Below are 25220 nucleotides of genomic sequence, written 5' to 3'. Positions count from 1 at the left end.
GCGGGCCTCTCACTGTTGTGGCCTCTCCCATTGCGGAGCATAGGCTCCGCGGCCATGGCTCACGGGCCCAGCCGCTCCGCGACATGTGGGATCTTCCCGGACCGGGGCACGAACTCGTGTCCCCTGCATCGGCAGGCGGACTCTCAACCACTGCGCCACCAGGGAAGCCCCTAAAGTAGCTTTTAGAAAGTGAAGTCTCCCCTCCTTTCAAGGTTCTTTGAGTAATTATTATTGCTCTTGAGGTCTGTGGTGAATGATGAGCTCAACAGATCTGTAAAATAAGATTCTTTGCTCTTAAATTATAGTACACAGTTATGAGCCATTATTTTAGTTTCATAATGACATTCTTGGCTATGTATGTATGATTCCTGATATTATGGATCAAATATTTTTCTTTTCTGGTAAAATTAATTATCCATAACTAAATGCTTCAGTGTAGTAGAGTCACAAAACCTGATTAGAGTCTGAGTCACATTAACACTGATATTTAGAAGCTGTGGGCCCTGGACAAGTTACCCTTTCTCTCTCTCTGTACCTTAGTTTTCTTGCCTGTGATATGGAAGTAGATATTTCAGGGAGATTGTGAGGATTATGTATTATATTTAGGTTAAATTTTTAGGACATTTTCTTAGGGATTGTATGTGTTACTGGTCTTAGCTGCTAGTTCTTTGTTAATGTGAACATAATAAAATGAAAAGTTGAATATTTTCTTGTTAAACATTTTTCTAGGCCATCTATATAAGAACCTAATTAAACCTACAAAAAGTTCCGTAAAAATTCTGTATAACAAATAGAAGTTCTTGTTTGAAATATTCATATACTTGTGTCAAGACTATAACCACTTAACTGCATTACAGCCCTGAAAGCAGCTATAGACAATATGTAAATGCATGGGTGTGCCTTTGTTTCAATAAAACTTTATTTATGGACCCTGGAATGTCAGTTTCATGTAATTTTCACATGTCAACAAGTATTAGCTTATTTTCATTTTTTTCCAACCGTTCAGAAACATAAAAACTACTCTTAGCTCATGCTTGTACAAGCCTAGAGGCTATAACGTACCAATCTCTGTGTGGGAGCTCTTTAATGAGGTCTAGTATCAGCTCTTTATAATCTAGGAGCTTCAGGCTGATAAGTAAGGTAACTTTTATTCTAGAACTGGGGTTGGCAGAGTTCTGGCAGGATGACTGTTTCTGTAAATGGAGTTTTACTGGAACACGCACATCCTTTCATTTATGTATTGTCAGTGGCTGCAGACTTGAATAGTCAGGACAGAAGCCTTATGGCTTGCAAAGTCTAACATATTTACTAACTTAAAATTTTTATCTGCCCCTGCCGGTGGTTTTCAAAGTGTGTTCCCTGGACCAGCAGCATCAGCATTACCTGGACCTTGCTAGAAATGCAGGTTCTTGGGCCCTACCCCAGACCTGTTGAATCAGGAACTCTCAGGGTAGGGACTAGTACTTTTTCTTAACAAGGCCTCCAGGCACTCAAAAAAAAAGTTTAAAAGTCACTGTTGTAGTCTAACTGACATCCTTAGTATTGTGAGTAGAAGTTGAGGGTAAACTTTAAATTGCTTTTAAGGACCAAAAAGCCCCCTGATCCATTGCCAGGGTGGAAAAGATAAAGGTATGATTTCAACAATCAACAGGTAACTTCTAATCACAAATTATATTAGCAGACTTGCACACTTAACACATGCCAGTCACTGTCAAAAGCCCTTTGCATCATGTATAACCTCAGTCCTTACAGTAGTCCGAAGAGTTAAGTATCATTTTTTCCATTTTATAGGTGAAGAGACAGATTTAGAAAGGTTAAGTAAAGTCTGCAAGTTGGACTGCCAGTAAGTGGTGGACCTAGGGCTCAAATCTAGATCTCTAACTTCAACACCCTAGTCTTAACCCTAAATCATACATCCTCATTTGAATGAACAACCGCTAGGACAGGTGAGCTTCCAAATCCTCTTTCACCTGTCACTGAGAATAGGTGAGCATAGATTGTTTCATATACTTTCCTCTTTATCTTTCCCAAAAGACTGAGGTTTCCCTCTGTGGTTAAATGATGTGTTTTTCATCTACATCTGAGAAGGGACAATTTAATATTTGATTCTATTACTAGTCAAATGTTGGATTTATGTTTCTTTGGCTTCTTTTTTTAAAAAATTGTAAGCATTTAATTTTCTGAGTTGTGATGAAGCAAGAAAACCAATACTCAGAGTTGTATAGTGAGATTGTAAGAGGTACGGATGGAAATGCAAATTGAATAGAATTTATTTCTAAACACATTTGTTTTTTAACCTTTATAGATACTCTTGGAGGGGCCTGGCACACTGAAGTTTAGTAATTTTTGCTTGGCCAAAGTGGAAGGTGAAAATTTGGAAGACTTCTTTGCATTGGTGGCAGCAGAAGAAGGAGGAGGTGATAGTGGGGAAAATGTACCGAAGAAAAACATGAAAAGTAGAGTCAAAGGTACGTGGAGAGCTTCCAGGTCAGAACTCTAGTTGTGGGCCGCCCAAGTCACGTGTTTAGGAGATAATGTCCACCTTTTACGTTGCCAGTCAAAAAATGTATTAAAAATGATCAGGAGAAGTCTGGATTTATGGACGGTTTTGTCCAGGGCCTAAATTTTCCATGTGGCTCTAATGCCGTGTGAGGCTCAGGGAACCTCTGACAAAGCCTTATCCTTAGCTTTATCACTGACCACTCATTAGAACATAAGGAGGGGGGTTTTGTCTCCCTTCCTGCTGTATCCTCAGCACTTAGAACAGTGTCTGGCATACACTGGTGGCTCAGTAGATACTCAACATTGTTGAGCAGCTGATATTCTGCAAGTAAGGAACATTTTTAAGGGTGTGTCCTTGGGAGGTGGTTTTGTCAGTGAGATGGGGCCTGGGCTGTTAGATTGCTGTTAGATTGGTTGAGGGGAGAGTGTGAAGTCATATTTCTTATACTTTTTAAGGGTGTGTCCTTGGGAGGTGGTTTTGTCAGTGAGATGGGGCCTGGGCTGTTAGATTGCTGTGGTTGAGGGGAGAGTGTGAAGTCATATTTCTTATACCAGAACTTTTGATAGAAGTGATAAAGATCTTTTTTCCTTAAGTTCCTGGTGTATGTACTTGAGACTTTGGACCACTGAAGCTCTGGTACACTCACCAGGAAGCAAAGGGCACTGAGAGAGAGAGTGGCATCCTTGGGCTTGGTAGTCATATGGCTGTGGATGAGAGGAATGAGGGAAAGGGACGGGGAGCAGCAGGTTAACAGAGGCCCCATAAATATGAGCAAGGAAATTTAACTTGCAGGGCCAGTCTTGAAGTAAGATTTCATGCCCAGGAAGAAGGCTTTCTAAATCCCCAGATATCATTCCATGGGATTACTGGCATCCTATGAAAATGAGTATTATGGACTATGCTTTTATATAGAGAACAAGGAGGGCAATATGTTTCAGGAATGTGTATTTGAAATGTTCCCCTTTCGTAAGGGGAAGAGGGCTGTGTTGTGAAGAAATGTCAGAGTTTCTAGCAGTGACGCTCGATTACGTCTGAGCTTAATCTAAGAACAGTCCCCATGATGGGCGCCCATTAACCTCTTTTCCAAGGGATTGGTGATTACTCACTTCATGGTAAGAACATTCTCGTTGGAAGATGGGAGACTGTGGGTTTTGGTGAGTGCTCTGTTACTGCCCAGCTCTGTGACTTAGAGGATGTTAGAGTACCTTCCAGGCTTCAGCTGCTCTCATAAGTAAGCAAGGGAACTTTCTATCTGTAAAATTTGGTGTTTCTATGTAATACTAAACTCTGTATCAGGTGTACATGATACACACTAGTGCTGTTCACCGAATAGGTCCTGTTCTGTTCCTCTTCTGGTTACATGGTAGGATTGCATCTTCCCTGCCAAAGCTCACCAAGTGTGCGCAGAAGTGATGGAGTCTCTTTGGGAATTTTAAGAGCCAGTGTTTAATTTGCTACGTTCTTTGCCCCTGCCTTGGTGATTGAGGAAGCATGGTTGAAATGAAGCCTGGGTCTTGGATGGACTGACTGTGCGGGTCGGGGCCCCTTGGCTGACCTGTGAGGGATGTGTAGTTTCAGTTATAAGGAAACCTGTGTGGTTAAGTCAGTGGGAATTTGGGGTGCTTACTGCTGTATAACTTAACCTATCCTACTCAAAATACTACAATCAAAAGTTCTTTTCTTTCAACTATTTGAATTGTTAATTTAAAAAAAAAATGCACCTCAATGTGCCACACCTCTTACTCAGGTGAATATTCAAAATCTTTATATTTTTATATATTCTCACGTATTCTTGGGAATTGGAACCTTAATATTAGAAAACATTAAACATGTGAAATATGCATGAAATTATATTTATGTGCATGTTCTCCCATCTTTTTTCACCTCACCTGGTCTCTCCTAGGTAGATTTGTGTTGGGAACAGGACAAATGCCTAACAAAGCTGTCCTTTCTCCCTTGTTCTTAGGATCTCCTATCTATACAGCTCCAGAAATTGTGAGGGGTACTGACTTCTCCATTACCAGTGACCTCTGGTCCTTGGGCTGCCTGCTCTATGAAATGTTTTCAGGTGATTACTTTCTGGTTCAGTTTAAAATCAGAGCTGCACACACACACACACAAAGGTTACATCTGGAGTTTTCAAAGAGTTTACCTATAAGATGTGAAAAAGCTAGTTTTCCTAAAATTTTCTTTGTACTGATTTTGGCTGACTTGCTTGGTGTCTAGGCATATGCAGATTTGTAGGAACTTTTGACATGGAGGTATTTTTCATGATAATCATTTGGAATGTTGGAATATGCCTAACTAATATGTCTAACTGATTATTAGTAGAAAATCTTGTAAAGGTACCTGTGACTGTGAATTATCAGATGTACCCAGTGGCCCATGTAGCCATTGGATCATGGTTGTCCATAAGTGAATTTTGTATTTGTTAGGATGATAAATTTTGAATTACACAACTATAAAAATATATAGACAGTGTGCCTGGTATGTACTAGGCATTCAATAATTAGTTATTGCTATATACATATTTTTTCCTGTAAATTATGCAATCCTGAACTATCTGTAGTTGAGATTTATTAAGAATTATTGGTAACAGCAAACTGTTGTTTAATTTTGCAAGTTTTCATATGATTTCAGGAAAACCTCCGTTCTTCTCAGAAAGTTTCTCAGAATTAGTTGAAAAGATTTTTTATGAAGATCCTTTGCCACCTATTCCAAAAGGTAGGATGTTTTTATTATAAATGCAGTTAATTTACTTCTTACGTGGACTAAAGGTGCACTTTTATCCCCAAAGTGTGTTTTTATTGATTCATAACCCCTCATATTTATATTTTCTAAATAGTCACAAATTGATATTTTTAGAAATGCTAGCATTCCTTTTGCCATTTTTAAAAAGATACTGAAATGGAAAACAAAGTACTACTAAGACTTTCTTTCCCTCATTTAAAAATACAAATTATCTTGTGCTCCTATATCAAAAGAAGTCTGATTCAAAGATTAAGAAACTCAAACTTTTATGTCTTTTTTTGGTGTGTTCATGTGTATGTACCATTTACTTAATATGTAGTCATGTCCCATGTAGTTATTGCTATTTAGTGCTTGAACAGGAACAAATCAGGCGTTTCTCAGTCCTTATCTTGATGAATCAGAATGCTACCCAGATAAGCTTTTAAAGTCTTTTAAGCTAGATATAGTTGTATTTTTAAAGTGTTGGCAATTTAATCATACAAAGTGTAATTAATGTAAGTCTACCATTAACAATTTTACAAACATAATAAAACACTTTGCTACACACCTCAAAAGATGTGAATCTTAAGTCACAAAGATGAAAACAGAACGTTATGAAAAATAAGGTTGTGAGTTTTTAAACAAAAAAAATCCTCAGTAATTAATGGAAAGAATAGAAATACAGAATATTTTCAATATTTTAAGAATCATCCTAGGTGAAAAAAAAAACTCGATATTTTGAAAATGGTCTATTTCTTAAAACAAAAAGCATTTCTTTTTTATTAACTTTATTTTAGTTTTCGTAGAAATCAGTCATTATCTCCTATAATGATGACTTCTGATTTTTTTTGTTGTTGTTTTAAGTACTCATAGTACTGAGTATTGTTTTCTCCTATAAGTTAAAAGATTTTTATGTAGGGAAGAGAAATCTGAGAATGAAGATATCAAAGGTCTGATCAAGATACCACTTTGGCCTAAGTGCAGTTATTTCACAGGGATCTTGATCAGACTGTGGCCACAGTGCCTGATAGCACCATCTGTTCTGATGGCTTTGGCCATTATCTTCATGGCCACTTTTTTTTTTTTTTTGTGGTACACGGGCCTCTCACTGTTGTGGCCTCTCCCGTTGTGGAGCACAGGCTCCGGACGCGCAGGCTCAGCGGCCGTGGCTCACGGGCCCAGCCGCTCCAAGGCATGTGGGATCCTCCCGGACCGGGGCACAAACCCGTGTCCCCTGCATCGGCAGGCGGATTCTCAACCACTGTGCCACCAGGGAAGCCCCATGGCCACTTCTTCTAATGATAGACTGATAATTTGACCATGGTATGTATCTTTCTAATATAAAAAGACAAAACACTTGGAGATTAATGGAATTGGACATTGTCATAATATTGTGATGGTTATTTTCCTGTTAAAAATCTTTAAAAGAGAGATTGCAAGTACTCTAATCATAGTATATTATAAAGCAAAGCTGCTCAAGTTAAGAGAAAATGGTCAGAAAATGAGGCGTAATTAATAGTTGAAGACTAAGGATATGAGTTTGTCAAGCTGGTGGTCCTTACTGGGGTTGTTCAATAAAGAGAAAGTTTAGAGGTTAGTCAGAACTTAGTTTTTGAGATTCATGTTTTTTTGTGGTCCAGGGAAAAGTTTTTAATTTTTGAGTCCTCCCCCCGCCAGCCCTCTCCTGGCATTAAATGAAGACTGTAATTGTTACTATGTATTCAGTGTTGTCTTAAAAATAATTTATGTGCTTAAAATACTATTATTATAATGTTGATGTAGGGTGTGTTTTCATCTACTTATCACTTTTTTTCTTTTTTGGGTATTACTTTGTGTATAGATTCTTCTCGTCCTAAAGCTTCTTCAGATTTTATTAATTTGCTTGATGGTTTACTTCAAAAAGATCCTCAGAAAAGGTATGTATGGGTAGTACTTTAACATGAATGGAGACTGGAATCCTTTTTTCCTTTAGTGTACTTTTAACACTGTACTGGTCTTAATATAGAAAGAGCTGTTCGAATTATCTTTTTTGAAAAAAAAGAAATCTGAGTTTACACTGAGTGGCTGCTCTCGGTTTACAGGTGTTTTTAATCATGAGGAATTTTTAACTCTTTTAATGTAGCAAATAGTTGCCTCCTGGGTTGACAGATTTTCTCCTAACTCCCAAATCCAAGAGGTACATTCCACCCCCGCCCCCGCCCCGTTGTGGATTTCAGGCTACAACTGTCTTAGCCTACTCAAGTAGGGATGACACTGTCAAGATACTTAATGTAATAACGACTAACTGAGCAATATTTCAATGTGATGTGATTTATGATAATCCTGTCATACTGGGAATATCAAGTGACAGGATAATAGGCACAGTGTGAATTTTCTGTGTTGCAGGGATGGCAGGAAGTTAGAAATCCTTATGGTGTGGAGTGGGGGAGGGCAGGAGGGAGTGGGGTTTGAAGGGGGGGTTCTCCCTGGCCTGGGAGATGAGAGAAGCTAGGTTCTGGTTCTGCCACTGGGTATCTAGGGGTTTTAGGCAAGCATTTGGGGTCTCTGCTTCAGGGTATAAAATGAAGAATAAATTTAGTGTAGCATGTAATGTATCTTCATTAAATATAGCTGAAAAACTGCAGAAGAAAATGTTGATTCTCGTATAAGTTGTAAGACACTCCTATGCTTACAATAGAATGCTTTTAGGATCAATGTTATTTAGTGGATACCTTCCCAGACATATTTGGATAAGATATAAATATACTTAATTTAACTTACTTTATTTAGGTTTTATTTAGGACACATTTCCACATATTTATATCCCATATTAAATACTTTTTTGCATACATGAGACCACCCCATAATCTAGTCTTTTTCTCTCTATATATTTGCTTGGTTATTTTAAATGGCTGCTGATGTACATGTAATAACCTGTAATAACAACATTGAGAGTTTTCTTGATTTAGAATATTGTGCACACTGACTGCTACAGTAAATATCCTGCTGTTTTTTTTGTTGTTGTTCACTTAGGCAGTTATCACCTTTGGATAATTTTCTTAAGGTGGGGTTGCTGGCCAAAGGCTAAGAACATTAAAAAGTTTGACACATTTGCTGCATCCTAGGAACACGGGTGGGTTTATACCTCCAGCATTAGAAATTTCCTTCCCCCCCATTGTTACCTACAATGGGTTTTGTTGATCTTATAACTTTTTGCTAATCTAATGGATGAAAAAAATTCCATTTTATTGGTAATTTTAATTGTTAGTGAATTTTAGGAGCCCTTCGTATAAAAGGAATATTATATGTGGTTGCAAATTCTCTCTTTAACATTTGTGTTTTAATTTTGATCAAGGTAGTTTTTATTTCAGTATGGAAATTTTGAATGATTAAATGAATCAGATACAAATTACTTTTTTGTTTTAAAATTTTAGTCGAGCTTAATCATTCTGAGTTTGAGTATACCTCAGGTATAATCTATTTTATTTATTTATTTATTTTTTGGCCGCCTCTGCGGCATGCGGGATCTTAGTTCCCCAACCAGGGATTGAACCCGTGCCCCCTGCAGTGGAAGCATGGAATCCTAACCACTGGACTGCCAGGGAATTCCCCTCAGGTATAATCTACTAGTAGTAAAATTTGATGCTTTGATAGTCTGGGTTTTAAATATGGCCTGAAGTCATTTTAAAGTGGGTGAACTAGTTAGATAATGTTCTGACTTCTAAAGAGAAGCATGACTCTGGATAGTCATGAGGTTGATAATCTTGTTTATTTCTGAATGAAGTTCTAAAAGTGAAGTTCCAAAAAGAATGTGTGAAGCAAATCTGATATATGTAACTGGGGCATGTCCTGGGAATTCTCCATGGTAAATCATGTTAAAATAGATTTTTAACATTTATGTTTTATAAAGATTAACTTGGGCAGAACTACTGCAGCATTCATTTTGGAAGGATGCTTTCACTAGAAAAGATCAGGACTCAAGCAACGAGGATTCCAGTGTCAGGTAGTATAAGCTTATTTTTGTGTGTGGGGCATGGTTATTAAACACTTGCACCCTTGCTATTCTATTTTTGCAGCATCAATGACATGAATTTCTATGTCTTCATAATAGGAGAAAATCAAGCATGTGTTTAATTAAGGGTTGCTTAAAGAGTTTAGTCATGACATTTTGTGTTCTTGATTTTGCTCATTTTCTGGTCAGTTGTTTATCCAGGCAGGGATTTAGTATGGTCGTCATTAGTTGTGTTCAGCTGGCTTCCCGTCTTGTCAGCACATGGTAGGATCTCACTTCCCCTTTCAAGTTAGGTGTAGTCATGTGACTTGCTTTGGCTAATAAGATGTGAGCAGAAGTGACCTGTGTTATTTCTGGATAGAAACTCAAAGAGCCACTGTGTGATGTGCCACATTTCTTTCTCTTGATGAGGTAATTGGGAAGGAAATGTCCAAGTGGAGTTGCTGTCAGGCTGGGTCTTTAGTGACCCTGATGAGCATAGCTTTCCTGCCAGCCTTCAGTGGCTATGTGCATGAGTGAGACATAAAGCTGGGAGATTCTGAGTTCTAGGATTTGTGGATTATGTGTTACCACAGCATAACCTAGTTCATCCTGACTAATCCACTTCACTTTTATTATAAAATCTTTTTAGCCCAGGACAGTTATAAAAGTGATGGTATTTTCAAAAAATTAATTAGCTAATTTATTTTTGGCTGTGTTGGGTCTTAGTTGTGGCATGTGGGATCTTTCGTTGTGGCGCGCAGGCTTCTCTCTAATTGTGGTGCACGGGCTCAGCAGTTGTGGTGCCTGGGCTTAGTTGTCCCACGGCATGTGGGATCTTAGTTCCCTGATAAGGGATTGAACCTGTGTCCCCTGCGTTGGAAGGTGGGTTCTTAACCAGTGGACCACCAGGGAAGTCCCAAAGTGATGGTATTTTGAAAAGAACAAGGTGAGAAGTAGATGAATAGAGGCAAAGTCCAGATAATTGACTCCCCCTCTCCTCCATTCATTCGATGGTAAGTGGTTGTCTGATTCTTAATTTTAATCTTGTAAATTCAGTGTATTGGATAGAGAAGTCTGAATTCTGTTTAAGGTCTCTCCCAAACTTCGGTTTCTGTGATCCATTGAGCTTCAACTATGTTTTCACATTGTATTAGACTCTCTGAAAAGCACAGAAACCTGGGCTTAGGACCTGGTCCATCAGTGTCAGCAAATCCCAGGACACCTTTCACCTTAGTTTGTCATCTTCCTTTTAATCTGTATGCCTTTAATTTCTTTTTCTTGCCTTACTTCCCTTGCTGGGACTTTTTCGGTAAGGTAATGAATGAGGAGTGATGAAAATGAACACATTGCCTCGTTTCTGATTTTAGAATGAAAGCATTCAGCCTTTACTTGTTAAATATGATGAGCTGGAGGTTTTTGTAGCTTCCCCTTTTCAGTTTGAATGAATGTTAAATTTTGTCATTCTTTCTGTATCAGTTGATATGATCATGTGGTTTTTCTTCTTTAGACTCTCATTATGGACTGTTACATAAATTGGTTTTCATATATTGAGGCAGCCTTGCCTTCCCACAATGAACCCCACTTAGTCATGGTGTATTATAGTTTTTATGTCTTGATGGATGTGTTTGGGACCAAGTAGCAGTAGGACAAGGATAGAGGAGAAAAAAGAGAACAGAGCAACAGGGATTTGCTTCACATTCTTGGGGTCATAACTCTCTGGCTAGAGAAGAGAATGTTCTTCCTTCAGGGTTTTAGGCACTGGACCAGAAGCGGCTATTGTCCCCTGTAGCTGCTGCAGGATTATCTGCAGGCTGGGGAAGGACAAAATGGAAAAAGCAAAAGCAAAAGAACAGACAAAAAAATAGGGTGTTTCCATTGCTCTGACCCTTAGGGGTCCCCTTTCCTGTTCCTTGGAACAGAAATAGAGGGCTTCTCTTGGGGCTCCTGTCTCTACTCACTGCTTTTGAGTCCAGGTCGAACAATACTGGAAGGGAAAAAATAAAAGGGAAACTCACTACTGGTTCACTGATATCTTGAGTTCTGGTATACTTCTCCAATCTGCCTGCTGTTACTTATTTTTCAGGGATAAGGTTTATAGGCTTCTTAGTACAATACCTAGCATGTAGCAAGTGCTCATTTTAGCTACTGAATGAAAACTATTACTTTTCTAACTCGCTAGTTGTTTTTTTTTCTGGCCACGCCACATAGCTTGCAGGATCTTAGTTCCCCGACCAGGGATTGAACCCGGGCCGTGGCAGTGAAAAAGTGGAGTCCTAACCACTGGACCGCCAGGGAACTCCCTCTAACTCAATAGTTTTGCCAAATGTCCTGTGTAGTTTAAGTATCTTTTCCAACCTCTTGTTTGACAGAGAAAACTCTGCAGAAAGCTCAGTAGTAAGCTTGATTGTGTTGGGTTTCTATTGTTGAACAGCAGAAACCTGGAGTATTCTGGGTCCCAAGATTCCAAGGAGCTTCTGAAGAGCCCTCATTGTGGACAAGCGAAAGGGGAGAAGAGTGGTCAGCAGCTCAGTCACTCCTTCAGACTAGGTGAGCTTTCATTTGGCGCTATTGAACTCAGAATGCTATCTCTGAGAGTTCCTAATTTGTGTTACCTTTCTCTTTAAATCTCTATGTACGTCATGCCCTGCTCATATTTTTGTTCATTGATGGATATTGCTTTACCTTCCTGCCACAGAAAATCCATCTGAGTTGCGGCCTAAGAGCACCCTTGGGGGTCAATTGAATGAGTCCATGTTTCTTCTCAGGTATGTAAAATGACAGAGCAGTAAGGGATCCATGGGAGATGGAAGTGAAATCTTCTTAAAGTGTCTGTTGTCTGGCTGGTAAACCATGTTACACAGAAATAAAGGACAGGGATAAATGCAAATTCCAGTCTCACTCTCTACTTTCAAAGTTAACTGTTAAGTGCTGGCCAATGGAATGTAGACTTCGCTATGTATTTTTAAAAAATTTTAACCAAACCACCTTATTTTTCTTATTTATAAGGGTTAATTAAAACTTTTTCATTTTGTACTTCTACTTCAAATAAAATTGAATTTAAAATTTCAGAACTCCAGCTTTAGATAAAGACTTATAGAAAAAGAACAGATTGTGTTTTTATTTAAATGTCATTTTATTGGGAGGCTTAAACAATATTTGCAATCGTTGAAATAATAAAATCAGAATGGTATTTAAAGTGATTGAGTGTATTTAAAATTTTATTAATGTGTAAATATTGTGTTATATATTATTTATAGTTTTAGTCTCATAGAGAAAGTTTAATTTCGTGACATAGGGGTTATAATGATAAACTAAAATTTCCTGATTTGTTTTATTTATATTTAAATATAAAGCATGTTAAATTTATTTATATATATCTTAGGCATTTTAAATGCAGTTTTTAAAAAATAATTTTGTACAATCTCTGGTATATTTTATGACCTAAGTAAGTCCTTGTTTAATGAATGAATAAAAAGGCAAGTAAATGAAGGAGGGCTGATATTTGGAAATTTGAAGGAATTCATCAAAAGAGACCATAATGATCTGAATGGAAGAATTTCTTAAAATGCAGAAAACTCAAAATCAGAGACCTGGGTGTAATGGAGTGGTCCACAGAGTATGGCAGCCATTGATAAGTGTAGGAGGACTCATTAAAAATAGATGCAGAATATAACTTGTTGCTTAAGTAGGTACCAAGGTAATTTTCCATTTCAAACATTTTATGAAATAAAATTGTAAACATTGTCTATGATTTGTAGAATATCTGTTCTATTTTATTATGTTAATCCTGCCTAGATCAGCAGACATTAAAAAAATAAAATCTTTTTTTTTAGGTTTCTGGTTAAAACAGAAAATACTGTATATAGCATAGAAGCTCCAAATAAAAAAAAAATTACCCAGGAAATTACTTTGAAAACAGTTTAAAAAAATTAGTGTCCTAAACACAAATTAGAGTTTAAAGTTTTTAAAATCTAACGAGATCACATAGAATCATATTCTACCGTTTTTCATGAGACGTGTTTTTTAACCCAGAAAATAGTAAACAGGATAAAGTTTCTGAAATGTGAGTAATGTTAACTGGTTTGCACTTTTCAGTTCTCGTCCTACTCCAAGAACTAGCACTGCAGTGGCATTAAATCCTGGTGAGGCTATGACTCAAAATTCACCACAGAAGACTTCTCCCTTGACCAAAGTAAGCAGAGATGGAATTTTCTTTTTTCTTTTTACGTAGGATACAGGGACTCAGAAGAATAATTGCAAGTTAATCTCTGAACTATGTTTTTAATTGCAAAATTTACAACTAAGTCATCTTCCTTGATTATCACTGGTTTTTCTAGTAAGTACTCTTAAGAGAGAGGTGCTTTGTAGGTGTTTTTTTACTAACAGCTTTACTGAGATATAATTGACACACCATATAATTCACCCATTTAAAGTGTATAATTCAGGGGCTTTTAGCATAGTCACAGAGTTATGCAGTCATCAGCACAGTCAATTTTAGAATGCTCATCATCCCGCAAAGAAGCCCTGTACTCATTAGCAGTCACTCCTATTTTCTTCCAGTTTCTCTACCCTCTTGCCTGAGGCAACCACTAATCTACTTTCTGTCTTTATAAATATGCCTATCCCGGACATTTCATATAAATGGGATCACACAATATGTGATCTTTTGTGACTGGCTTTTTTCACTTAACGTAATGTTTTTAAGATTCATTCAAATTGTACCATGTATCAATACTATATTCCTTTTTACTGCCCAATAATATTCTGTTGTATATACCACATTTTATTTTTCCATTCATCCATTTGTGGACATTTGGATGGGTTTCCCCTTTTGGCTATTCTGAGTGATGCTGCTATGAACATTTGTGTACATCTTTTTGTGGGTGTGTGTTCTATGCTGTATCATATGGTAACTGTTTAACCTTTTGAAGAACTGCCAGATTATTTTCCAAAGCAGCTGTACCATTTTACATTCTCAGCACCAGTGTATGAGGGTTCCAATTTTTGCACATCCTCACCAAAACTTTTATTATGTCTTTTAAAAAATTGTGGTAAAATACACATTACATAAAATTTACCGTTTTAACCATTTTTAAGTGTACAGTTTGGTGGCATTAAGTACATTCACACTGTTAGGTAACCATCACCACTATCCATTCCCCGCTACCCACCCCTCCCCACAACCCCAACCCCTGGCAACCACTGTTGTACTTTCTGCTTCTATGAATTTGCCTAGTAACCTTATATAAGTGGAATCATACAATATTTGTCGTTTTGTATCTGGCTTATTTCACTTAGCATAATGTCTTCATGATCCATCCATGTTGTAGCGTGTATCAGGAATTTCATTCCTTTTTAAGTCTGAATAATATTCCATTGTGTTTATGTACCAATTTATTAATTCATCTTTCGATGCACACTTGGGTTGCTTCAACCTTTTGGTTATTGTGAATATGCTGCATTGTCTCTTTTTGGTTACAGCCATCCTAGGAGGTGTGAAATTATATCTCACTGTAGTTTTAATTTTCATTTCCCTGTTGGCTAATGATGTTGAGCATCTTTTCATGTGCTTATTGGCCATTTGTATATTTTCTTTGGAAGAATGTCTATTCAAACCTTTTGCCCATTATTGAGTTGTAGGAATTCTTTATATATTACACATATATGATTTATAAACATTTTCTCCCGTTCTGTGAATTGTCCTTTCACTTTCTTGATGGTGTCCTTTGAAGCACAAAGTTTTTAAATTCTGATGTAGACCAAATTATCTTTTTTGTGTGTTTGTTGTTGCCTGTGTACTCTTGGTGACATAACTAAGAAACAGTTGTCTACTCTAAGGTCATGAAGGTTTATTTCTATGCTTAGCTCTTACATTTAGGTCTGTAATCCATTTTGAGTTAATTTTTGCATATGGCATGAGGTAGGGGGTCCAACTTCTGTGTTTTGCATGTGGATATCCAGTTGCCTTAGCACCGTTTGTTGAGAAGGCTCTTCTTTCCCCGAGACGTTAAATAATGTCTTGGAATTCTTGTTGAATATTAATTAACTATAAATGTGAAGGTTTACTTCTGGGCTCTCAGTTCTATTCCATTGATCGATATGTCTTTTGTCAGGCTACTAGCACACTGTCTTAATCACTGTGGCTTTTTAGTAAGTTTTGAAATTAGGAAGTATGATTTCTGACTTTGTTCTTTTTCAGAGTTTTTTTGTTTTTGGCTGTTCTGGGTCTCTTGCATTTCCATATGAATTTTAGGATCAGTTCGTCAGTTTCTGCAAAGAAGCCAGCTGGGATTGTGACAGAAATTGTGTTGAATCTCTAGGTCAGTTTGAGGAGTATCACCCTGCTAGCAATATAAAGTTTTCTTCCACAAACATGGGATGTCTTTCTATTTATTTAGGTATTCTTTAATTTCTTTCAATCATAGTTTTTTTGAATGCAGAAATATTTTGAAGTAAAAAATTTACCAAGTTATCTTTTATTGTACTTATTGCAGTGGTTACTGTATTTTTTATGTAATATGAAATGCATTCGAACCATGTGAAACTTAATTTTGTATTGAAATGAAATGTAAATAGGTTTTAATAAAATCTCACTGTGCTAATAATTGTTTGGTTATATGTGAGATAGAAAATCAGTGTAAAAGTAAAAAGTGCATTCTGAAATGCGATAGATGTTGAATTTCTTCTGCCAGATGTTTATTGTAGAGGAGTGTATATAATTATTGAGAATATTTAAGCACTAATTATATAAGTAAGGGAGCTTATGTTTTATAATTTTTAAAAATAAATTTCTAAGTTTGTTTACTGGCTGCGTTGAGTCTTCATTGCTGCGCATGGGCTTTCTCTAGCTGTGGCGAGCAGGGTCTTCTCTTGTTGCGGAGCATGGGCTCTAGAGCACAGGCTCAGTAGTTGTGGCGCACGGGCTCGGTTGCCCAACAGCATGTGGGATCTTCCTGGACCAGGGCTCGAACCCGTGTTCCCTGCATTGGCAGGCGGAGTCTTAACCACTGCGCCACCAGGGAAGACCCTATTTATTCATTTTTAAACAAGGGAACATAATTTTATGACTTAAGTTTTTCATTTAATATGTAAGACCTCATTGCAATTTTTGATTACTTAGTTTATTCCTGAGCATTTTATTTAACAGCTTATTTTTTGCTATCGTGAATGGGATATTGTATTTTTATAACCTGTTTTTGTGCATACATTCACCTTATGTATATGAAATTAATTTCTGCATATAATTTTCTAATAGGTCTACCTTACTTATTTTTAGATTATTGTAAAAGTTTTTCAGTTGACTTCATTTTGGCTTTTCTTTCAAGTTTATCTGTTTTGAAAGTCCATGTTCTTAAATTTTCTTTAACACATTTTTTTACATAAGTTCTGCCTTACTTATTCTTCATGTGTTTTTAATATGTCTGTTTTCTAAGTTGAAGAAGGGTTGTTGTGGTTTCCAGGAACTTTGTTAGCTAATTATTCTGTCCCTAAGCTTAGTTTTGGATCATTTCTTTTTCTACTTATCTTTCACTTCACTGATTTGATTTTCTGGTTAGCATTTTTTTGGTCAAAGTTTCAGTGGACGTTCTTAATGCATAAATCCTCTTTTTTTTTTTTTTTTTTTTCTTTCTGATGTGACATACTAAGGCATAGCACTAGGAATAAAAGTTGAGTTTAAGGAGAGCACAAAGAAACATCTTGAATAACTGATGGGGAACATCTAGTTATTCATTTTCATTATGTGTCAATTCCACTTTTAACTAGGATTTGTAAAGATATGGGTGTTTAATACTTATATAACAGGTCAGTACTTCAGCTTGAAATTTTTTTATGCTGTAATTTAAACTTCATATTGAATATTCTGTAAAGCAGAAATAAGCTGATTAATTTTTGGTAGATGAAAGATAACCATGCCGGTAATTGAAAGACCAATTTGTCTCGTCATAGTTTAGAACATCAAACTATAGAAGATCTGTTTTCTAGTTCTAACCAGCCGTCGTGGTAAACACGAGCAAGTCAGTCACTTTCTCTACTCAGCATCTTACTAGCTCTGTCTCTTAAAGCTTTTCACTAGTCACAGAAACCGGGTCTAATTTTTGTTCTTGTTTCAGATTACAAGTGGACACCTGAGTCAGCAGGAGCTGGAGTCCCGGATGAGAGAGCTTATCTACACAGACTCAGATCTTGTCATCACCCCAATTATTGACAATCCGAAGGTGCGGGAAGGCACCCTAACAACCGAGGGCTGAAATCTGAGTGATGTTTTCATTCCCAGTATTCTTTGCCTTATTTTCCTTTTTTAAAAAAAATTTATTTATTTTTTGCCCACGCTGCATGTGGGATCTTAGTTCCCCGACCAGGGATTGAATCCACGCCCCCTTTCAGTGGAAGTGCAGAGTCTTAACCGCTGGACCACTAGGGAAGTTCCTTCTTTGCCTTATTTTCTCTCCTGTTCTTGTTGTCGTCTGCTTTTCTTTCTTTCTTGCCATGTGTCTACATTCCTAACCCTCACCCTTTCTGTATCCCTCTCCTCTTCCTGCATCACTCTCTCCTTCATTGGAAGGGTAAGTTTTCTTCCCCCTTTGCAGCAGCTCTGCCTGTCAGTACATGAGCTGGGGAGTGGCTGCTGACTTCTAGACCTCAGACCTTAGCCTCAGTCCCTTCATTTCTCCGTACTTACTTAGGTGAATTACTCCAGACATTCTCCTCGCTGATGTGTTGTGAAGGCACATGTCAGAGAGCAGCTCTCACCAGACTGGGGTGGGTGGGCAGATCACAGAGAGACCACACCTCTCATAGGTTGTCAGGATTGTAGGGCAGATGATGGGGAGACACGGGGAGCTTGGGGAGTCATGGTTACAATGCACTTCTAACCCAGTGGGATTTTCATTGCTTCACATCTTTGGAATATAATACTGTATTAGTAGGGAATGATGAGTACTCTCCTTGGAAAAGAAAATTAATTTCTCAGTTCCTCTGTTTTCTGTTGATTTCCAGCTCCAACACACATTTCACCACCTATTATGCATTTTTATTTTCTTCCTTTTCTTAAAATATCTTTTTCTTTATTAATTTATGACTGTTTCATCTCACTGGGGAAGTTTCTATAGTTTGGAACAAAAGGCTTCTTATATGAATGTTTATTTACTAGATAGACAACATTTAATATAGATTACTCAGCTATTTTTCATAATGGAGCTAACTCTTTTTATGCATTCAGGTATCTGGCAGAGTAACTGTATATTATACCAAATTTAATGTGTAACAGGGTGTTTTCCCAGTGGAACTTCTAGAACAATTTGTGCTATCTTTTGACCTTATTCTGTATTTCTTTCTTTTTATAACCATACTTAGTTGTTTCTGGGAAACCTTAGAAGTTTTTTTTTTAACTTTTAATTTTCAGCTAATTTTAGACTTAAAGGTTCAAAAATAGTAGACTTCCTGTATACCTTTTACCCAGCTTCTCTTAGTGTTAATATTGTACAGGAACACAGTACTGTTAGCAAAACCAGGGGATTGACATGGTACAGTGCTATTAACTGGTGAACTGATTTGAATTTCATCAGTTGTGCCACCAGTGCCCTTCTTCTTATGTTCCAGGATCCCATGTTACAGTTGGTTTTTATGCCTCCTTAGTTTGCTCCAATCTGTCCTTGTCCTTCACAGTCATGTGGTAATTTCTTATTCTTGCCTTGTCTCTCATGACCTTGACACTTTGAAGAGTACTGGGTAGGTATTAATATTTGGTAGAATGTCCCTCAATTTGGGTTTGCCTAAGTGTTTCTCATGATTAGAATGAGGATATGCAGTTTTGGTGAGAATACTACCAGCAGAAGTTTAAAAGATGCTCTATAGAGAGGTTTTGGAGAAGTTAGACATAGAAATGATGGTTGCATTTTTTTTTAATTGATTATTTTTGGCTGCATTGGGTCTTCGTTGCTGCATGTGGGCTTTCTGTAGTTGCGGCGAGCGGAGGCTACTCCTCATTGCGGAGTGCTGGTTTCTCATTGCGGTGGCTTTGTTGCGGAGCATGGGCTCTAGGCGCACGGGCTTCAGTAGTTGTGGCACTTGGGCTCAGTAGTTGTGGCTCGCGGGCTTAGTTGCTCCGCAGCATGTGGTATCTTCCCAGACCAGGGCTTGAACCCGTGTCCCCTGCACTGGCAGGAGGATTTTTTTTTTTTTTTCAACTTTTATTACCGAGCTTAATTTCCTGTAAATCCTACTTGATGCTTTTCTCCTGTTTCCCACCCTGTTTTATATTTATTTATTTATTTATTTATTTTTGGCTGTGTTGGGTCTTTGTTTCTGTGCGAGGGCTTTCTCCAGTTGCGGCAAGCGGGGGCCACTCCTCATTGCGGTGCGCGGGCCTCTCACTATTGCGGCCTCTGTTGTTGCGGAGCACAGGCGCCAGACGCGCAGGCTCAGTAATTGTGGCTCACGGGCCCAGTTGCTCCGCGGCATGTGGGATCTTCCCGGACCGGGGCTCGAACCCGTGTCCCCTGCATTGGCAGGCGGACTCTCAACCACTGAGCCACCAGGGAAGCCCTGGCAGGAGGATTCTTAAGCACTGCGCCACCAGGGAAGTTCGATGGTTGGATTTTGTAATTAAAAGTGTCATGTTGAAGTACCCCAGGTATTCCAAACTCATGGATCCAGCTGCTATATGGTTTCCTCACTTTGCTCAAGGAAATCATGTGCTTTCCTATTTATGAAATTGTATCTTCGCCAATTCAATCATCAAGTCCTAACCACACTCTTCAAGACCTCATGCCACTTTCCAGGTCTTCCATAAACCCTGCCCTGACCACATCAACCTAAAGTCTTTTCTGATTCTCTATCTTTTTAGAAACATTTCTCCGAAGTATTTTGTCTGTAATTATGTCCTGCCTGTTTTGCATTCTAATTTAAATATTTCATGTTTTTCTGTTGTTTCACAGATGTTTCTTTTCTTTCTAACCAGTGTGTCAGCTCTCTGGCAGTAGGATCATGTCTTTTATGTCTTTGTGTGCCCCTTAGCACTTAGCATAGTGCTTCACCCTGGCAGGTATCCAATAAATATTTGTTGAGTAACTAAATTTCTAACCTAGAGGTAAATTAGCCTAAGAGTAAGCCAGGATAGGGTGGCCCTTTTCCATGATGCTTTATTTTATTGATGATATCAATTGAAATGATTTTATTTTATACATTATGACCTATATTTGTATATTTTAATCTGAAAGGGCTTTGTTGAATGCTTATTCTTTTTGGTGATAAATTTTACAGTGTTCTTTTCTGTCCTCATTGATTTATAATCTGATGTAGGAGACGTATCAGGAGATAGATACCCATCTTAAAAGGTTTTGTTTTTTTTTTAATCACAGATAATGAAACAACCACCAATTAAATATGATCCAAAAATATTGCATCTACCAGCACATTCAGGTAGGATCACAAAGGGCTTATCAAGCACATAGATTCATGGCAGACAAATACAAATATGAAATTTAATAGCAAATGGACTATTTTATTTATGAATAGCTGAATTTTTATTTTCTTGCCAACTGGCTGTATTCTTGAGACACTGTATAAATTATAAACAACCTGTAATCCATTTGAGCCAGCGTTTGACCTTACTCAGCTGGGTCTAGGCTGCTCAGTACTCTTGTGATTTGGAAAGTTCCTATGAAACTGGGCAAGTTTTCCTGTTGAATGGGTGGGCCCTTCTCCTGTCCTTTCCCTTCTAAAGCCAGTTGAATTTCCGACATTAATGGTGCTCTTATGGGTACAGAGGGTTGGAAACCACAATGAAGAATCGAGATTCTACTTGTGGGAGTAAGGCAGTTGAGATCAGGGTCAGATGGTTCACTTTTGTGGGGTTGATGTAGGACTGGAGATACTTAAAGGTTGATTGTTACATTTCCTTTCCCCTAACAAAGTCTTACTTAGGGTGAGTATAAGAATTTTTCTTATACCTTAAATTTTGATGTATTTTGTTTGATAAGTTATATTTTAAACTGTTAAACTAGATCTGGAAAAATTCTTCATCATAGCTAGAGTAGAATCTATGATTTGAAATCAAATCAAAGTAAATTCAAAATAAACAACATCTGTTCAAATTTAAATAAACTGTTCCAAGTAGAAGCACTATTTATGAAAACTTAGAGGAAAATTATCTCAAAATAATATTCCGTCCCTTTTCCGCTTTACTTTGTATTATTTTAGGAAATTATTGTTATAGCTTATTTTCTTTAAATATAGAGATTAGGTGAAACTGTTAATTTTTAGCTGGCATTTCATTTCCCAGTTTTTGTCTTTTGTTTGTATAGGGGTTTGGAGATGGGACTCCCAGATGATTTCAGCTTTGTATTAACCTAGTTATGTTTACTAGTAATTTCACTGGGACCTTAGAACATCTGTAGAAATTTTGGCTTTTCCAGTACTTTAAGGCTAGGTTGCTTTATTTATGCAAAGGGTATCTTGTTTTTTCCATAGTACAGTTTTATTTAAGTTTGCATTTTGTTATGTTCTTGGTTGCACGAACATTCTCCTAAATTTAGGCATCTGCCTTCTTTTTTTAAGCATAGGTTTCCATTGACATAGTTCAAAACGTCTCCATGGGGAGAAAAAGAGATGAACATAGAAGAGCAAATAAAAGTAGTGATGTCTTTGGAGTGTTTTTGGTTTTGAGTGTAAAGTTATAATTTTCTGTGTGCCCTCACCTTAGGTATTGAAATTCTGTGTTCCATTTTATTCCTCTTGTAATGTTCTCAGCAGTCCTTTTTCACATGATCCCCACTTTTAATATTTTCTTTCCTCTGCAGTGGATAAATTAGTACTTCTAAAAGACCAAGATTGGAATGACTTTTTGCAACAAGTGTGCTCACAGATCGACTCCCCGGAGAAGAGCACAGGGGCCTCCCGAGCCAAACTGAATCTCCTTTGCTACTTGTGCGTGGTGGCCGGGCACAGGGAGGTGGCCACCAGGCTCCTCCACTCACCCCTGGTACGTAGTTAAGTTGTGAAGTAAAGACTCCTATCACGGACTTGCAGCTCTCCTTCTGCACATAACTCCTTTATTTCTGTAGAGATTAAAACAAACGCTAAAATACTAATACGATTTAATTACAGTGAAAAAAAGTGACTCATCAAGATGATAGGTTTGCCAGAGTTGTCCTCTGTTTAATGCTTAGATCTAAAAGCAGTTGAAGCGACAGTGATTTTGAACAATTCCTTTGGTAACACTCAGCTTGCATTTTACGTTAACTTGTAGTAGTTGTAAGGTGTTTTTCATCTGTGAAATCATAAGACAGAGGTCTTTTCATCAGCTGCTGGAGTGAGCTGCCCACGTGGAATAGGGGCTCTTTTTACTGGGTCTTCCTGGTAAATTCCAAGGTTTCCGATGTGACACTGAACGGGGAACTGAGTCTCTAAGACTTTCCTTTCCTTCTTCCCCTGGAGATATTTCTTGGACTGTCTTGATTCATCGATGAAACCATGGGAATTTGGCAGAGCTTTTGAAGTCATCCTCAGAAAGGAGTTACAGTGGTCTGGGGCATTTTCCCTTGTGGGCCTTTGTTTGGGAACTGGCTTGAAAAAATTTAAGTTCATTTTCTTCTAGGATAGTATTACAGTTCCTTATTTGGTACTTGGTGTGTGTTTGTGGGGTGAGGGGCAGAGGCATATTTAGGGAATATAATTGAGTTGGAGAAACTGAACGTTCTTATTCTTAGTTTTTATTTTTATCTTATATTTACAAAGATGCAAAAACACTGAATATACTAATTTCCTTGGTGCAGGATTTGCATTTCATGTGTATACAGGTTTGATTTGTTAACTTAGTGGTCACTTTGTGTCATTTCATGAATGAAATACATCTTAATTTTTTTTTCTAGTTCCAGTTGCTAACCCAGCATTTGCGAATAGCTCCAAACTGGGATAGGTAAGTAATATTTACATCTTAATAAATTATTATTTTATTAAGTAGTTAAAACATACATAGTTATCAAAAGCACATAGTCCTAAATACTTATCACGAAATAGTCTAAAGTAATGATGACCCTGAATCATAGCACTTTCTATAGGCATCCCAGTTGTCTATTTAAAAAGATTTCAAAATAGTCCTTATCCTAATATTATAAATATAATTCCAAGGTTATGTAAACTACATCTGGAAGCTTTATTAATGGTTACTCTTTTGAATATTCTTTATCAAATACTTTACAATTATCCCTGTGTTTTAATTTAGTTATGCTTCTAAGGCGTTTTCCCTTGCCACTTTTATCTTTCCTTAAGATGGTTTACAAAATCTAATGAGATTGTGATCTGGGATCCTGATGGAAGGATGTGTACTTGCTTATATGGGGGCAGCATACTTGGTGAAAAGCTCATAAAAGTGTAAGAAGGCTCTGTGCTCTGGTTGCCAATGAGACTTGGTCAGATGATTGATTACTTCTTTCCGAGTCTCAGCTTCTGGGGGACTGTTGGTGGGATGATGAAAGTGCTTTGGATTCAGACAGATGTGGGTGTAGATCACAAATCTACCCCCAGGCAAATTATTATAACTGCTGAGTGTCAGTTTACTCATCTGTAAAATGGGGATAGTGTATCAACTCCATAGATTTTTGGTAACAATCAAATTTTTTTAAATTGAAGTATAGTTGATTTACAATGTTGTTTCAGGTGTACAGCAAAGTGATTCAGTTATATATATTCTTTACAATTAAATTTTGAATGAAGTAGGTGTATGAAATACCTTGCACAGTGCCTTGTTCTTAGTGGGTACTTAGTGTATTTTGGGGGTTTGGAAGTTGGTGTTATCAATCCTACTTATCTTGTATTATTGTTGAGAAGCTTGTGAAAACTTGAATGTGAAGGGGTTTTGTAAAATGTGCCAGTGGTAGGATAGTAATTATTCTTCCATGCTGCCAAAATATAGGGGAAACAATAGGTGTTCACAAAATGCTTTTTTGGATAATTATTCCTACGCATCTTCTAATGTTACTCTCCCAAGGTAAAATCTGGTGTTACAAAATAGGATTTTTAGATCATTTTTGGGCATGTTAAACTTTGAGAAGGATTGTGGTATGCTCACTGTAAAAGAAACCAACAAAAAAATCTTAGCACTTCAGCTAAAACAGATTATATCCTTGAATAGGGTGCCCTCTGCTGATTTTTAAAAAACAGACATTCTTAATCCTTTCCAGGTACTACTATTTTGTTCCATTTGTTTAGATTTAAGTTTAATTGTAAAACAGTTTTAATTTGAGGAAAATATGGATAGATAAGCCCTGTGCTTGGAGCCTTCTTTTACTCTCTCCATTCAAATACTACTTCTTCCAGCGAGGCCTTCTCTGTCCTGGGTCATATCACCTTGATAGCCTATGATAAGGGTCTTTAACTTAGCTGGGGGACAAACACTGTTGAAGTATGTATGTTTATTCCTTGGCTTTGTTCAGCATACAGAAAAACAAAATAACATAATTTTGTATGTTTCTCCACTTTATAACATGTATTCTTTTTTTTAAGATGTTGGGGGTAGGAGTTTATTAATTTATTTATTTTTGCTGTGTTGGGTCTTCGTTTCTGTGTAAGGGCTTTCTCTAGTTGTGGCAAGCGGGGGCCACTCTTCATTGCGGTGTGCAGGCCTCTCACTATCGCGGCCTCTCTTGTTGCGGAGCACAGGCTCCAGACACGAGGCTCAGTAGTTGTGGCTCACGGACCTAGTTGCTCTGCGGCAGGTGGGATCCTCCCAGACCAGGGCTCGAACCTGCGTCCCCTGCATTAGCAGGCAGATTCTCAACCACTGCGCCACCAGGGAAGCCCAACATGTATTCTTTTAATGTCACTAATTATTTGTCTAAGTTTTTTTATGGTATGCCTCTTTTTATATGCTATGAATATATGATCATTTTATTTACCCTTCCCTATTTTTGGATAGTATTATAATATTGTAAATAATATATTGATGAACACTTTGTGTTTAAATCTTCATGTCTGTTTTTGCTTTTTCCCCTAAGGGCAGATTTGTAGAATTAG

The 25220-nt window shown here is 37.5% G+C and overlaps 1 protein-coding gene across 1 annotated transcript in view; it reads left to right on the top strand.

Moving 5' to 3' along the window:
* ULK4 (unc-51 like kinase 4) overlaps positions 1–25220 on the top strand; it is a 591889-nt gene that overhangs the window by 17374 nt on the left and 549295 nt on the right. The window contains exons 5-16 of the mRNA XM_024117044.3: positions 2306–2468; positions 4470–4571; positions 5144–5227; positions 7074–7149; positions 9123–9215; positions 11638–11753; positions 11902–11971; positions 13302–13398; positions 17318–17422; positions 20567–20627; positions 22007–22188; positions 23078–23124. Of these exons, the coding sequence (XP_023972812.1) occupies positions 2306–2468; positions 4470–4571; positions 5144–5227; positions 7074–7149; positions 9123–9215; positions 11638–11753; positions 11902–11971; positions 13302–13398; positions 17318–17422; positions 20567–20627; positions 22007–22188; positions 23078–23124 (1196 nt within the window). The remainder of the gene's footprint in view (positions 1–2305; positions 2469–4469; positions 4572–5143; positions 5228–7073; positions 7150–9122; positions 9216–11637; positions 11754–11901; positions 11972–13301; positions 13399–17317; positions 17423–20566; positions 20628–22006; positions 22189–23077; positions 23125–25220) is intronic.

Source organism: Physeter macrocephalus, chromosome 18 (assembly GCF_002837175.3).
Source record: "Physeter macrocephalus isolate SW-GA chromosome 18, ASM283717v5, whole genome shotgun sequence".
In the NCBI taxonomy this organism is placed as follows: domain Eukaryota; kingdom Metazoa; phylum Chordata; class Mammalia; order Artiodactyla; family Physeteridae; genus Physeter; species Physeter macrocephalus.
The sequence above is the reverse complement of the archived record's forward strand: the minus strand, read 5'-3'. Positions and strand labels throughout refer to the sequence as shown.